Raw genomic sequence first — 13,651 nt, 5'->3', positions numbered from 1 at the left:
GGAGGTTGTGCATGTGTGGGGACAGGGAATATATGGGAACTCTTTACACTTTCTACTAATTTTGCTGTGAATCTAAGAGTGCTTTATTTTTTTTTTTTTTTTAATTTTTATTTATTTATTTTTTTCCCCCAAAGCCCCAGTAGATAGTTGTATGTCATAGTTGCACATCCTTCTAGTTGCTGTATGTGGGACTCGGCCTCAGCATGGCGGGAGAAGCGCTGGGTCTGTACACGCCCGGGATCCGAACCCGGGCCGCCAGCATCAGAGCGCACGCACTTAACCGCTAAGCCACGGGGCCGGCCCTAAGAGTGCTTTAAAAAAATTGTTTATTAACTAAAAAGGGCACTGATAAATGTGGAATATGATATGAAATAGAGGTTTTTGAAAGCAATGTTTCTATATTTATATTATAAAAATGCAGGTAAAATCTTTTTACCCACAATGCAAAAACTTTTTTTGTTTTTATTATGTAAATAAAACATGATTTCTGATTAGGAAAAAAAGAATATATAAAACTGTCAGAAAGAAAGCAATAATGACCTAAAATTCTGCCATTTTACCACTACCAGATTAATGGAAGGGGTTCACAGGCAGATTGCAGTTGAGAATATTTTGTTCTACTTTGTTTTACAAAAATGGCGTTCAACATAGTTGAATGGCGTTCAACTATGTATATAGTTCTATCAGTATTAGTTATGAGAAAAATTAATCTTTGGGAGCAAGAGGAAAAATAATAAAAAAATAATCTAGAAGTCAACCAAATCAGCAGTTCTAAAGTAAATCTTCCTTTAGTATAGATGACTGCCTATTAGACTATGTCCAGTGTTTCCAGGACCTGGGCAATGCCATAGAGTACAAGATGTGAACATTCAATGTGTTAGAAGTGGTTCCAATTAAGAGTCCCTCACAGAAAAATTGGATTGGAGTGCCCTATCGATCCTTTTCCTCATGTTATTGATAATCAAGGAGAACATATGCACCCTCTCCAGAAGATGAGTCAAGACAAAAGTATGAAATTTTAATCTTCACGCCTCAAGGAGGGAGGGTGTTGTTCAAGTTAAAAGAAAAAAATTAGACCGTGATTCTAGGAGGTGAGCTATCAAAGAAGATAGAGATCCACAACATACAGACTTGTCCTTTCTTTCCATGAGGTTGAAACAGTAAAGGTTCTTGGCCATTCCTCTTTCTTATGTCTTAGATGATTTCTTTCCTTCCTAACAATATATGACTAAACCAACTTAAGGAAGCTTCAGACGTGGGGGTGTGGGGGTAGGAGGAAAGAGGGCAATTAAGCTGCCTCTGAAATAAATATTTATGACAAATTGCTTTCCCCTACTCTGAATCTCTTTCCTTTTGGCGCCAATGCTATGACTTTCTCTCATTCTATATCTCTTCTAAAATTCATGTTTGCAGTGTAGGAAATAAGTGAAAGAAAACTATTCAAGCCAACAAAACATAGGAAATGAAGAATATCTCACAGTCTAGCCCAGGTTACAAAAATTTTGCAATGGAATTATTCAAAGCCCCAGTTAGGAACTGTTTTGTTTGCTATTACTCCCTGTACATATATTTAACTTGATAACCTGTGAGGAAAAGAGTTGACTATGTCATAGCAGGTTTCAAATATTCTTGGGTATCCCAGCATAATCCATTATAATAGTATCTAGATTTCCCTGGAATCTATTGTAACAATCTACAAGTTTCCCTAAAACTAGGTCTAATTGATCACCATAATTCTGTATTTATGTCAGCCTATTCTGCAAGAGGAGCAACCACATTGTGACTAATATCTGTAAGCCATGGATAAATGATGTCCCTAGCAATTGTTCCAGATCCTTAATTTCTTCTATTCTGACCCAGTTGTTATCAGATTCCTTTCTCATGGCTCCAGACTTTTGGTGCTGTGTCTCATCTACAGTTTATTCTTGCACCATAATCTCTGGATGTTTATATGGGCTTCTGGCTTTGTAGCATGGCATTTCCTAAATGAATTTAAGTTGAACTCACTCCTCTGGCTCTTTCCATTTTAGGTTAATGAATATGGGAAGTTTTAAGCCCTTTAGACCAAGCACATTTCATCCCAAAATAGGAGCAGATTTAAACATTGATTACTTTATCTGATCACTGAAACTTAAATTCCATTCTTGACTAATCCATTCCAAGATTACTTTGCTCACAGCATCTTTTTCTAATGAACTCCCAGCAATAAATGCTGATATTTTCTCACCCTGTTCTTTTTCCCTACTCCCTAACTCTTTCAATATTTCTTAGATCCTAGGCTCTCTGAGGCATTCTGTGGTATCAATTGTTCTCCTGATAGTTTCTAATAAACTAAGCTCCAAGTCACTAAAGACTAGAGATGTGAGTATTAAAAATAATAAAAGAATAGTATATCACCTAAGTGAGCTAAAGAGGAGACTACAAATGAAGCCAGCAGAAGATGGAACAACAATTTTATATAGAAGTGGTAAAGATTCAAAGATGAATCTTATAATTAAAACCATTTCAATTACTTTAAGAAATTGAGCTAAAGACAATTTCTATAATGTTTCATGAATGGTAGCTATAAACAATGAAAAAGCATAGCACAATGTACATATTTATAGAATGTGAAAGAATAATCTTAATAAATGACATTAATAGTGATACGGTTAGCAGAATTATCAATAACCTTAAAGAGCTTTAGAAAACTCCTTATAATGAATATATTTTACCAAAAGTTTCATAACATTCAAAATACTTCCAAAGCCCTGACAACGGTATATGCTATGTAACTTCACAGATATTAAATAACCTTTGTAATATGAATATTTTATTCCTATTTATGCACATATAATAGTTACTTGCCATCACGCAACATATATACATATATCCAAATATACATATATATACCTATATCTGTAATGTGTGTGTGTGTGTGTGTGTGTGTATCCAAATTGCTTATCAGTATACAACATATCCATATCCAAATTCGTTATGAGGATCCAACATTCAGTGGAAATCTCCTATGTATATAAAAAAGCAGGTGACAGGTTTGAAATCAGTGAGTTTATATTCTACACAGAGGGTCAAAAGACACTTCACGTGAACTTTATACTTTTATAGGACATACTATCATTTGGAGCAAATTAATACAGTCGGCACTGAGTGCTATTGAGCAAAAAATTTTGAGTAGGATACATTTGCCATTTAAACCTATGTTTTTATTCAACAGATAACTTTTGTGGGGTTTAAGGGCTTGAGAACATTCTTGTGCTATATCAAGAACACATGTCCTCTATTACATTGAAATCAGACTAGTGACAGGCTGGACCTTTCGTAGTTCCTTCTAATCATGTTATGTAATGGAACATTTGTAGCTCAGGCTCCTCAGGAACAGGTCCACATATGAAGGAATTTATTTATCACGAACTCAGTGCTTTACAGATTATAAAAAGTTCATTCTAGTTAATTATACTACAACACCGAGTCTTCATTTCTACCATTACCTAATGTCCAAACCAAAATAAAATTTTCAAGATTAAAAAAGCACAAACTCTGGAGTCAGAAGACCTGGAGTTAAGTCCTCGCAGTGACCCTTACTATGTGGCCTTTGGTAGGTTAATTAACCCCTCTGAGTCTCCCTATTTATAAAAATGAGATAAAAAAATATCTATCTTACAGTGTTGTGGAGAATAAATTACATACCATATGCAAAATATCTAGCACAGTGCCTGGTACATGGTAGGCACTCAATAAATATGTTTCTTTCTATTTCCATGTGTCCTCAAAGCAGTACACAATTTAGCATAAACCACTGAAAGAATATTATGTTATATGTAAAATTATCAGCCTTTAATAAAGTAAATATTTCTTTATGTTTTCAACTAAGAAGAGATTCTACATTACTATTAATAACTACTTACAATATTTAAGAGAAAAAATGTATATACAAAGCATAAATTATAAAATGGTAAAAGTAATGCACTACAAAAATTATATTTGTACTATGTTATTATATGACTTTTCTCACATCAAGAAAATCTCAAGCAGAATATTAACAATATAATGGCAGATATTTAAGATATTGAAGAAATTCTTACCAATGCTACATAAATTGTCACTATAGGAACTTAAATAAAAATATTCCAAAGAAAAGTAACAAACTAATTATACTTACATATTTCCAATGTGCAAGCTTTCCTGTTTTATTAGTTTCAGGCTGAAAAAAGAGATCCTTAAAGATCTTATCTTCATATCTTTTGTGTATGTAAATCCATTTTGTTTCACTAATAAATTCTTCGTGATGTTTTCTACACAAAAACAAGGGTCTGAATATAAGGGGGGAAATTGTCATTTAGTTTTTTTGCCAAAAGAAAAATAAATAAGAAAACTACTCATGAGTTCACTTACATCTTAGAAAACATGGTGGTAAATTTAATGTAATATTTATTTTCATATCATTACTATATAAAACTACTTAGGCACTAAGGTTTGCTCATCAATATTCATCAAAGAATGAATGAGTGCTGAGAAATCTCTGGTGATATGAATCCACAGACAATTCTGTACTTACATCTGGATATGCATTTTATAATATAATGGCAAGGAGAACATGTCTAAACTATCTATAGAAATATAAAGTAACCAGTACGAACTCTTTGTTATTTTTCCTTTTCAGTGAAGAAGTAACTTTTAATTTCCATCTGGAAAAATTACTCTGGAGTACTACTATCCAAAAGAATATAATGTATATCACAAAATAATTTTAAATTTTCTATTAGCCACACTAAAAAAAGGTAAAAAGAAATAGGTGAGATTAGTTTTAATATTATGTTTTATTAACCCAATATATCCAAAATATTACCTGATAAATGGCATCAACAAACTAAAATCATACTGAATAGTGAAATACTAAATATTTCCCCTCTAAGATCAAAAATTAGGGAAGAGTGTCCTCTCTCACCCAACCTATTCAACATTATACTGAGTCCTACTCAGTCCAACAAAGCAATAAGAAGAAAACCATAGACCAATCTCACCTTTCAATACAGATGCAAAAATTCTAAATATTAATGAAAAGAATCCAGCAATGTAAGTAAAGAATAATAACACTATGATAAAGTATTACAAAGCTCATTACATAAATCAATGAAGGAAAAATGTATGATTATATAAATAGATGCAGAAAAGGCATTAGATAAAATTCAGTATCCAATCTTTATTTAAAAATGTTTATAAGAGAGGATATCAAAGTAAACTACTTCAATATCATGGAGACAATTTACAAAAACTCAATAATATTTATTCTATATGATGAAATAGCAAAAACATTTGAATTAAAATGATAAACCAGATAGGAAGTTTACTGTTACCATTACTATTAAGTAGCAAAAGTAAAACAAAATTAACCAAGAAAAGCAATCTTCCCATTTCTCAGAGTTTTTAAGTGGTCTCCATCTATGCATTTCTTCATTCATAATATTTTCACTGATGATCTACAAATTAGTTAGGATAAAATATTGTAAAAGAATAAAATTTATAATGGCTTAAATAAGACAGAAATTTACTTTTCTCTCATGCTGACCAGTCTAAGCTGGTAGGGCAGCTGTGCTCTATCAAGTCATTCAATCTTGCCTCATCATACTCAAAGGAATTGTCATCAACCCACGAAACTGATACATTACAGCCCACGGGAACGGACAGACATGAAAACAAAGGGGATATAATTACCATTTAAGACTTGAAGCAGTAATTGTATTCATTACTTCTGCTCACTTACAAATGTAACAAAAATGTAATCAGATGAACACACTTAACTGCAAGAAAAACTAGTTCATGAAATCTCTAGTGGTACCCCAACTGACAAAAAAAAAAAGAAAATAACAGATTTTCAAGGAAAAATTAGTATTCTGAAAATGACCAATATATGCTCTGTGAAGAGAAGAAAGTCCCTAATACCATGAAGTTTACATTCTCTAACAAGTGGGGATAGATAATATAGAAATAAAACACTAAATATATAATAAGTGAATTACTTTTCACATAGGCTAATCTAGGATAGTATTGCTTAGAAGAAAGAAGATATAGTGGAAATCTCAGAAAAACATTCTAGCATGGCAAACAGTAATACAAAAGGTGAGGCAGAAGTATGCTTAGGAAGGCAAGAACACACTTGGCATGTTAGAAGAACAGGAAGAAGGTCATTGGGATGAACAGTCACTGCAGAGTTTTGAGCAGATGAGTGGCTTCAAAAAAGATCACACTGGGGAGACAACTTCTGCAACACAGTTGTGTGGAGTTCTATGGATCCTTTCCCCAGTGAAACAACCACAACTGGTGAAAATTATTTTTAAAACAACCATTTAAAATCTCTGGAAATTGTCCTAGGGGCATACAGCAAATAAACAAACACACATTTATTCAAGAAAATTTATTAAGCCTCAGTAAGAACAGTGAGAAACTATGACATTTAAACAACTTGGTCTCTCCTTGCTTTCTTCCTCTTCCCACCCAAGTTCAGACTGACAGAAGTTCCACTCTAAGTAGACCCAGCCAAGAACTTTCCAGTTGAGGGCTACAGTAACTCCACAAGACTTACCCTATCCCAGGTCCATGTTTTTTTGTTTTTTTTTTTTTAAAGATTTTATTTATTTATTTTTTCCCCCCCAAAGCCCTAGTAGATAGTTGTATGTCATAGCTGCACATCCTTCTAGTTGCTGTATGCGGGATGTGGCCTCAGCATGGCCGGAGAAGCAGTGCGTCGGTTCGTGCCCAGGATCCGAACCCAGGCCGCCAGTAGCGGAGTGCGCGCACTCAACCGCCAAGCCACGGGGCTGGCCCCAAGGTCCATGTTTTAGAGAATATATTCCAGGCAAGAATGGCTGAGAGGTCTTGGGCTCTCTTCTTCCCCTCAGCCCTCACTTGTAACACAGAAGCTCTAACCCAGGTGCAACAAGTAGAAAATACTGGAGCCCTGATTGCCCTTGCCTCCAGCAAGAGGAGGCTGGTAGCTCCATGAGAGTAGAAAGCTAAACTGTTAGACATCTTGAAGTTTACCAGAGACAACCAGGAGAAGAGACAGATAAGAAGAGCACTTCTGGGATTAGAACAAACTGAAAACTGGCCTCAAAGATTACTTTTGTGAAGGACCCAATTTTAAAAGCATCAGATTATGAAGCAATTTATTTCCCAGAGCATTGTTGAAAACAATAGAGTAATCAGTTGGCAATTAATGAAGGCTAATAATAGTTGTAATATCAAAGGAGCTCAGACAACTTAGCAGAGAAATCAGAAAAAGAGACAATCAAAGAGACCCCTGCAAAAATAACTGTTCCCTCAAGGGTAACTACACCTGGCCAATAGTGTGCCCTCTAAGGAGAAATATCAGAGTCTGCCCAATGTAGGGGAAATAGACTTCACTAAAATAGTCCAGCAAAGTCATTAAATGAATAAACAAGCAAACAAGTCCTGGGAGAAGAGATCAGTATCCAGGGTTGTCATAATATATTATCTGAAATGTCATTTTCAACAAAAAATGATGACACAGGCAAGGAAACATAAAAGTGTAACCTATACAGAGAAAAAGAACATACCTTTGAAACTGCCTTTGAAAGGGCACAGATGACAGACATACAGCTAAAGACTTCAAAGCAACTATTATAAACATGTTTAAAGGAAATAAACCTCAAATAAGTAAATAAAGGTATAATGACAACATCTTTTCAAATAGTGATTACTAATAAAGATGTATAAATTATAAAAAAAAGAACCAAATGGAAATTCTGCAGTTGAAAAGTACAATAACTGAAATGAAAATTTTGCTAGAGTAGTTCAACAGTAGATTTTAATATGAAGAAGAAAGAATCAGAAAACTTGAAGAGACTGATAAAGATTATGCTGACAACCAGAAAGAAAAAATAATGAAGACAAGTGAGCAGACCTACAAAGAAATGTAGGGTACCATTAAGTCCACCAACATACGAATAATGGAAGTACCAGAGCAGAGGACAGAGAAAAGAGGCAAAAAAAATATTAGAAGAAGTAATGGTAAAACATTCTAAACTATAATGAAAACATTAATCTATACATCCCAGAGCTCAACAAATAACAAATAGAATAAACACAAAGAGATCCACATCCAGACAAATCATAGTAAAAGTGTTGAAATCCAAAAACAAAGGGAAAATCTTGAAAACAGCAGGAGAAAAATGACTAGTCATGTACAAAGCAATCCCAGTAAGATTAACTACTGACTTCTCATAAGAAACAGTGGAGGTCAGAAGTGACTTTTGACATAGTCAAAGCGCTGAAAGAAAAAACTTTGAACCAAGAATTTTATATTCAGTAAAACTATCTTCCAAAAAAGATGAGAAGAGGTGACATCACCAAGATGGAAACATAGGTTGTTCCTGACTTTGCTCGCCAAAACAACTAACATGGACAAGACACCACTGAGAGAATCCTAGAACAGAGGGGTGAGACTGAAGCACCTCCCTGCACCACAGAGATCAAGACAGACTACGTTAGAAGGGTGAGGAACGGCTACACATTGACCACATTGCTCCTCCCCCAGGCCAGTGAGGCACCACGCTGAAAAGTACCCCCTGAGCCTATGGTTTCTCTAGTGGGAAAGGAAAACACAGGGGTGACATCCCCAGCATTGTGAGTCACTTCATGGGAGCCCCTACTCTAGTCTCACTCATGGGGACCACAGAGAAATCTGCAGAGCTCAACTACTGGGAATCTTATTGCGACAGAAAAGAAGAGAGGGGCTCCCAACAACCAGCACTTGGATTTGGGCAGACTGAGTTCCTACCTGCAGAGCCCAAGTAGTGGCCCAAACCAGCACCTTTGCTTATCTGCAGAACCAAGCTGGTAGCACGGTATGATCAGGGAACTCAGCAGGGCACAGGTCTACCTGATTTGGGTCCTTACATGAGGGGTTTTGCTGGTCCTGGAGCCTGGTCTATCCATGCCCAGGCAGAGGAGCTGAGTCATAGTCACACTCATTTTGGAGCATGGCTCCTGGCATCATCTGACAGGAAATGCTGGCAAGAACACATGGAAGCTGCATAACCCAGTAACTCTTGAGCCAAGAGGCAGGCAGACACAGCTGATTGCTTCCAGAGCAAAGCCAGTACCAGCACAAAGAGTTTCCCTTCCACACCCCAGCTGGGGAGTTCATTCACAGCCTTACCTGCTGCTGAGTGTATTTCCTGGCCCCTCCCAAACAAAAAGCCTATTCAGGAAAATTTGGGAGTTGTCTGAAGTGGGTCCTCTCAGTTCTGGCTAGGCAGAAGAGCTGAGTCATAGCCCCATCCACTGTGGAGCATGGCTCCTAGCCCCATATGACAGGAAAAGCTGGTACAAACACTTGGAAGCCTCTGTATAACCCAGCAAAGTTTGAACTGAGAAATGGGCAGGCAGAGCTGAGCAAAGTCAGTGGCCGGGGAACTTGGGGCATGAGTTGGTTTGAGTCAAGACCACAAAGAGCTTCACTGGCCTTGGAACTGCTTCTCCTGATGAACTCTGGAAATGAAACTAATTTGCAGCCCCACTGAATACAGCTTTCAGTCTGTCAACCAGGAAACCTTACCAGAGCACACAGGAAGCTGTGTAGCCCATCCATCAGTCCTACTTACAGTGGCACTTGAACAGAGAGCCCTGCCGCTGGCTTTCCCTGTCTGAAAAGCAAAACCAGTAGCTTCACTTGACCAGGACATTCAGTTACACTCTTGCCTGATTCCAGTCCCCCCAAAAAGCCATGCAGGCCCTGGATCCCATCCAGCTGCCCCACAAGGGCAGAGAAGCTAATTCATAGCCCCACCTACTGCTGAATATAGTACCCAGTCTTGACCATCTAGTAAGCCTGACTAGAGCCTGATCCAGGCAATTCTGAGCTCATCCTACAGCATCACTTGGGCAGAGAACCAAGCTAATAGTCCTATCCAGCACTTCTCAGGCAGTGATACACCTCCACAGCCCCCAACCTCAGACCTTAAACAGTTGCCTCACCCCAAAATAAATCCTAATAGCAGGCCCCACCTGCCCAAGGGTGCTACCAGCAGACATGTCCAGAAACCCAAACTTAGTGGACTGGTGAAGAATTGTCTCTGCCAAAGCAAACAAATCTGTAAAGTCTGGAAGATGGGACTACTTACTCAAATGAACAGATACCAACGTAAAGAATCAAAGATCATGAAAAATCAGGTAAATGTGACACCACCAAAGGAAACGAATAAAGCTCCAATAACTGACCCTAAAGAAATGGAGATCTAGGAACTATCAGACAAAGAATTCAGAATAATCCTCTTAAAGAAGTTTAGTGAATTACAACAACACACAGACATACAGCAAAATGAAATTAGGAAAACAAAGCATGAACAAAAAGAGAAGTTCAACAAAGAAATAGAAACCATCAAAAAACACACACACACACACACACACAAACAGAAACCCTAGAACTGAAAAATACAATAAGGAAACTGAAGAATTCAATAGAGACATTCAAAAGTAGACTTGACCATGCAGAAGAAAGAATCAGCAACCTGGAAGATAGGACATTTGAAATTGTCCAGTCAGAGGAACAAAAAGAAAAAGAAAAAGATTGAAGAAAACCTATGGGATTTATGGGACACAATGAAAAGAAACAATATTCACATTATGGAAATTCCAGAAAGAGAAGAAAAAGAGAAAGGGACAGGCAGTATATTTAAAGCAATAATGGCTGAAAACTTCCCAAACCTGGAGCAAGAAATAGATATTCAGATCCAAGAGGCTCAAATTACCCCTAATGGGTTGAACCTGAATAGAGCTATACTGAAACATATAACTAAATTGTCAAAATTCAAAGAGAAAGAAAGAATTTTGAAAGCAGCAAGAGAAATGAGGAAAGTTACATACAAGGGAACCCTTATAAAACTATCAATGAATTTCTCAACAGAAACTTTTCAGACCAAGAGAGAATAGGATGACATATTCAAAATATTGGGGGGGAAAAAAACTGTCAACCAATAATATTATACCCAGGGAAGCTGTCCTTTAAAAGTGAAGGAGGGATAAAGATGTTCCCAGACAAACAAAAGCTGAGGGAATTTGTTACCACTAGACCCACCTTACAAGAGATGCTAACGAGAGTTCTTTGAGTGGAACTATAAGGACACTAATTAACATCATAAAAACATAACAAGGTAGTATAAAACTCAGTAATGATAAATATATAGTCAAAGTTAAATTCTGTAATATAGTAATGGTGGTGCATAACTCACAACTCTTGTTTAAAAGTTAAAAAACAAACATATTAAAAATAACCATAACTACAATAATCTGTTATTAGTTATACACTATAAAAAATATGTAAATTGTAACATCAATAACCTAAAATATAAGGGAGAGGAGAAGTAAAAGTGTAAAGATTAGCAATTCTATTGAAGTTAAGTTGTCAGTTTAAAATAGGGTGGTATAATCTCAAGATATTTTATGTAAGCCTCATGGTAACCACAAAGGAAAAACCTGTAGGCACTACACAAAAGAACATAATAAAGAAGTCAAAGCTTATTGATACCGAAAGACAAAAGCATACTGATATAAAAACACAAAAACAGACAGCAGGATAAAAAACAAAACAAGGAACAATGGATCTACAAAACAACCAGAAAACAATTAACAAAATGGTAATAGTAAGTCCTCACTTATCAATAATTATTTTAAACATAAATGGATTAAATTCTCCTATCAGAAGTCATAGAATGGTTGAATGAGTAAAAAACAAGATCCAACAATATGCTGCCTAAAAGGGACTCTCTTTAGCCTTAAAGCACACATAGACTGAGAGTGAAAAGATGGAAAAAGATATTTCAAGCAAATGGTAACCAAAAAAAAAGGAGGGGCAGCTATACTTATATCAGACAAAATATAATTTAAACTAAAAATGGGAAAAAGAAAATCATTATATAATGATAAAGGGGTCAATATATCAAGAAGATATAACAACTATAAATATTTATGTGCTCAACATCGGAACACCTAAATACAGCACTAAAAGGAAAAATAAACAGAAATGCCATAATAGTTGAGGATTTTAATACCCCAATCTCAACAATGGATAGATCATTCATCCGGAGAGTCAGTAAGTATTTAAACAACAGATTTAAACAACACTAGAGACCAAATGGACCTAATAAACATATACAGAATATTTTACCCAACAACAGCAGAAAACAAATTCTTCTCAAGTGCACATGGAATATTGTGTAGGATAGATCATATGTTAGGCCACAAAACAAGTCTCAGAATTTTCAAGGAGACTGAAATCATACAAAGTATCTTCTCTGACACAATGGTACAAAACTAAAAATCAATAACAAGAGGAAAACTGTAAAATTTACAAATACATGGAAATTAAACAAGGCTCTCCTGAACAACCAATGGATCAAAGAAAAAAATTAACGGTGAAATAAAAAGGATCGAGACAAATGTAAATGGAAACACAACATACCAAAACATATGGGATACAGCAAAAGCAGTTCTAAGGGGCAAATTCATAGCAATAAATGCCTACATTAAGAAACAAGAGGGGCTGGCCTGGTGGCACAAGCGGTTAAGCACGCATGCTCCACTGCGGCAGCCCGGGGTTTGCCGGTTCGGATCCTGGGTCCCCACTGACACATCACTTGGCAAGCCATGCTGTGGCAGCATCCCATATAAAGTGGAAGAAGATGGGCATGGATGTTAGCCCAGGGCCAGTCATCCTTAGCAAAAAGAGGAGGATTGGCAGACATTAGCTCAGGGCCGATCTTCCTCAGACACACAAAAAAAAGAAACAAGAAAGATCCCAATAAATAACCTAACTCCAAAACGTAAGAAATTAGGAAAAGAAGAACAAACTGAGCACAAAGTTAGAAGAAAAAGGAAATAAAGATTAGAGCAAAAATAAATGAAATAGAGAACAGGAAAACAATAGAAAAGATAACCAACTAAGAGTTGGTTCTTCGAAAAGATAAACAAAATTGACAAATCTTTAGCTAAGCCAATCAAGGAAAAAAGAGAGAGGACCCAAATCAACAAAATTATAAATGAAAAAGGAGACATTACAACTAATACCACAGAAATAAAAAGGATCATAAGAGGCCACCATGAATGCCAACAAACTGGACAACGTAGAAGAAATAGAAAACTTCTTAGGAACATTCAGAGTACCAAGACTGAATAAGGAAGAAATAGAAAGTCTGAATAGACCACTTACTAGTAAGGAGATTGAATAAGTTGTATCCTGTTAACAAAATTAATACACAAAAATCAGTAGCATTTCTATACAGTAACAATGAATTATCTGAAAAAGTAATAAAGACAACAATCCCATTTATAATGGCATCAAAAACAATAAAACACTTAGGAATAAACTTTACCATAGAGGTAAAAGATCTATACACCGAAAACTATAAGACATCGATGAAAGAAATCAAATACGACACACATAAATGGAAAGGTAGCCCACATACATGAATTGGAAGAATTAATATTGTTAAAATGTCAAGACTATCAAAAGCCTTCTATAGGTTCAATGAAATCTCTATCAAGATTTCAACAGCAATTTTTTACATAAGTAGAAAAAAACATTCCTAAAATTTACATGGAGCAACAAAGACCCTGAACAGCCAAAGAAATCCTG

At 36.0% G+C, this 13,651-nt stretch overlaps 1 protein-coding gene across 1 annotated transcript in view; it reads right to left on the bottom strand.

Moving 5' to 3' along the window:
• The window catches only part of LRRIQ3 (leucine rich repeats and IQ motif containing 3), a 182,879-nt gene that overhangs the window by 82,607 nt on the left and 86,621 nt on the right, over positions 1 to 13,651 (bottom strand). The window contains exon 5 of the mRNA XM_014788273.2: positions 4,160 to 4,310. Coding sequence (XP_014643759.2) covers positions 4,160 to 4,310 — 151 coding nt within the window. The remainder of the gene's footprint in view (positions 1 to 4,159; positions 4,311 to 13,651) is intronic.

The sequence above is a fragment of the Ceratotherium simum genome, chromosome 2 (assembly GCF_057802395.1).
Source record: "Ceratotherium simum simum isolate JZ-2026a chromosome 2, ASM5780239v1, whole genome shotgun sequence".
In the NCBI taxonomy this organism is placed as follows: Eukaryota; Metazoa; Chordata; class Mammalia; order Perissodactyla; family Rhinocerotidae; genus Ceratotherium; species Ceratotherium simum.
This window is presented reverse-complemented; position numbering and strand designations above follow the sequence as displayed.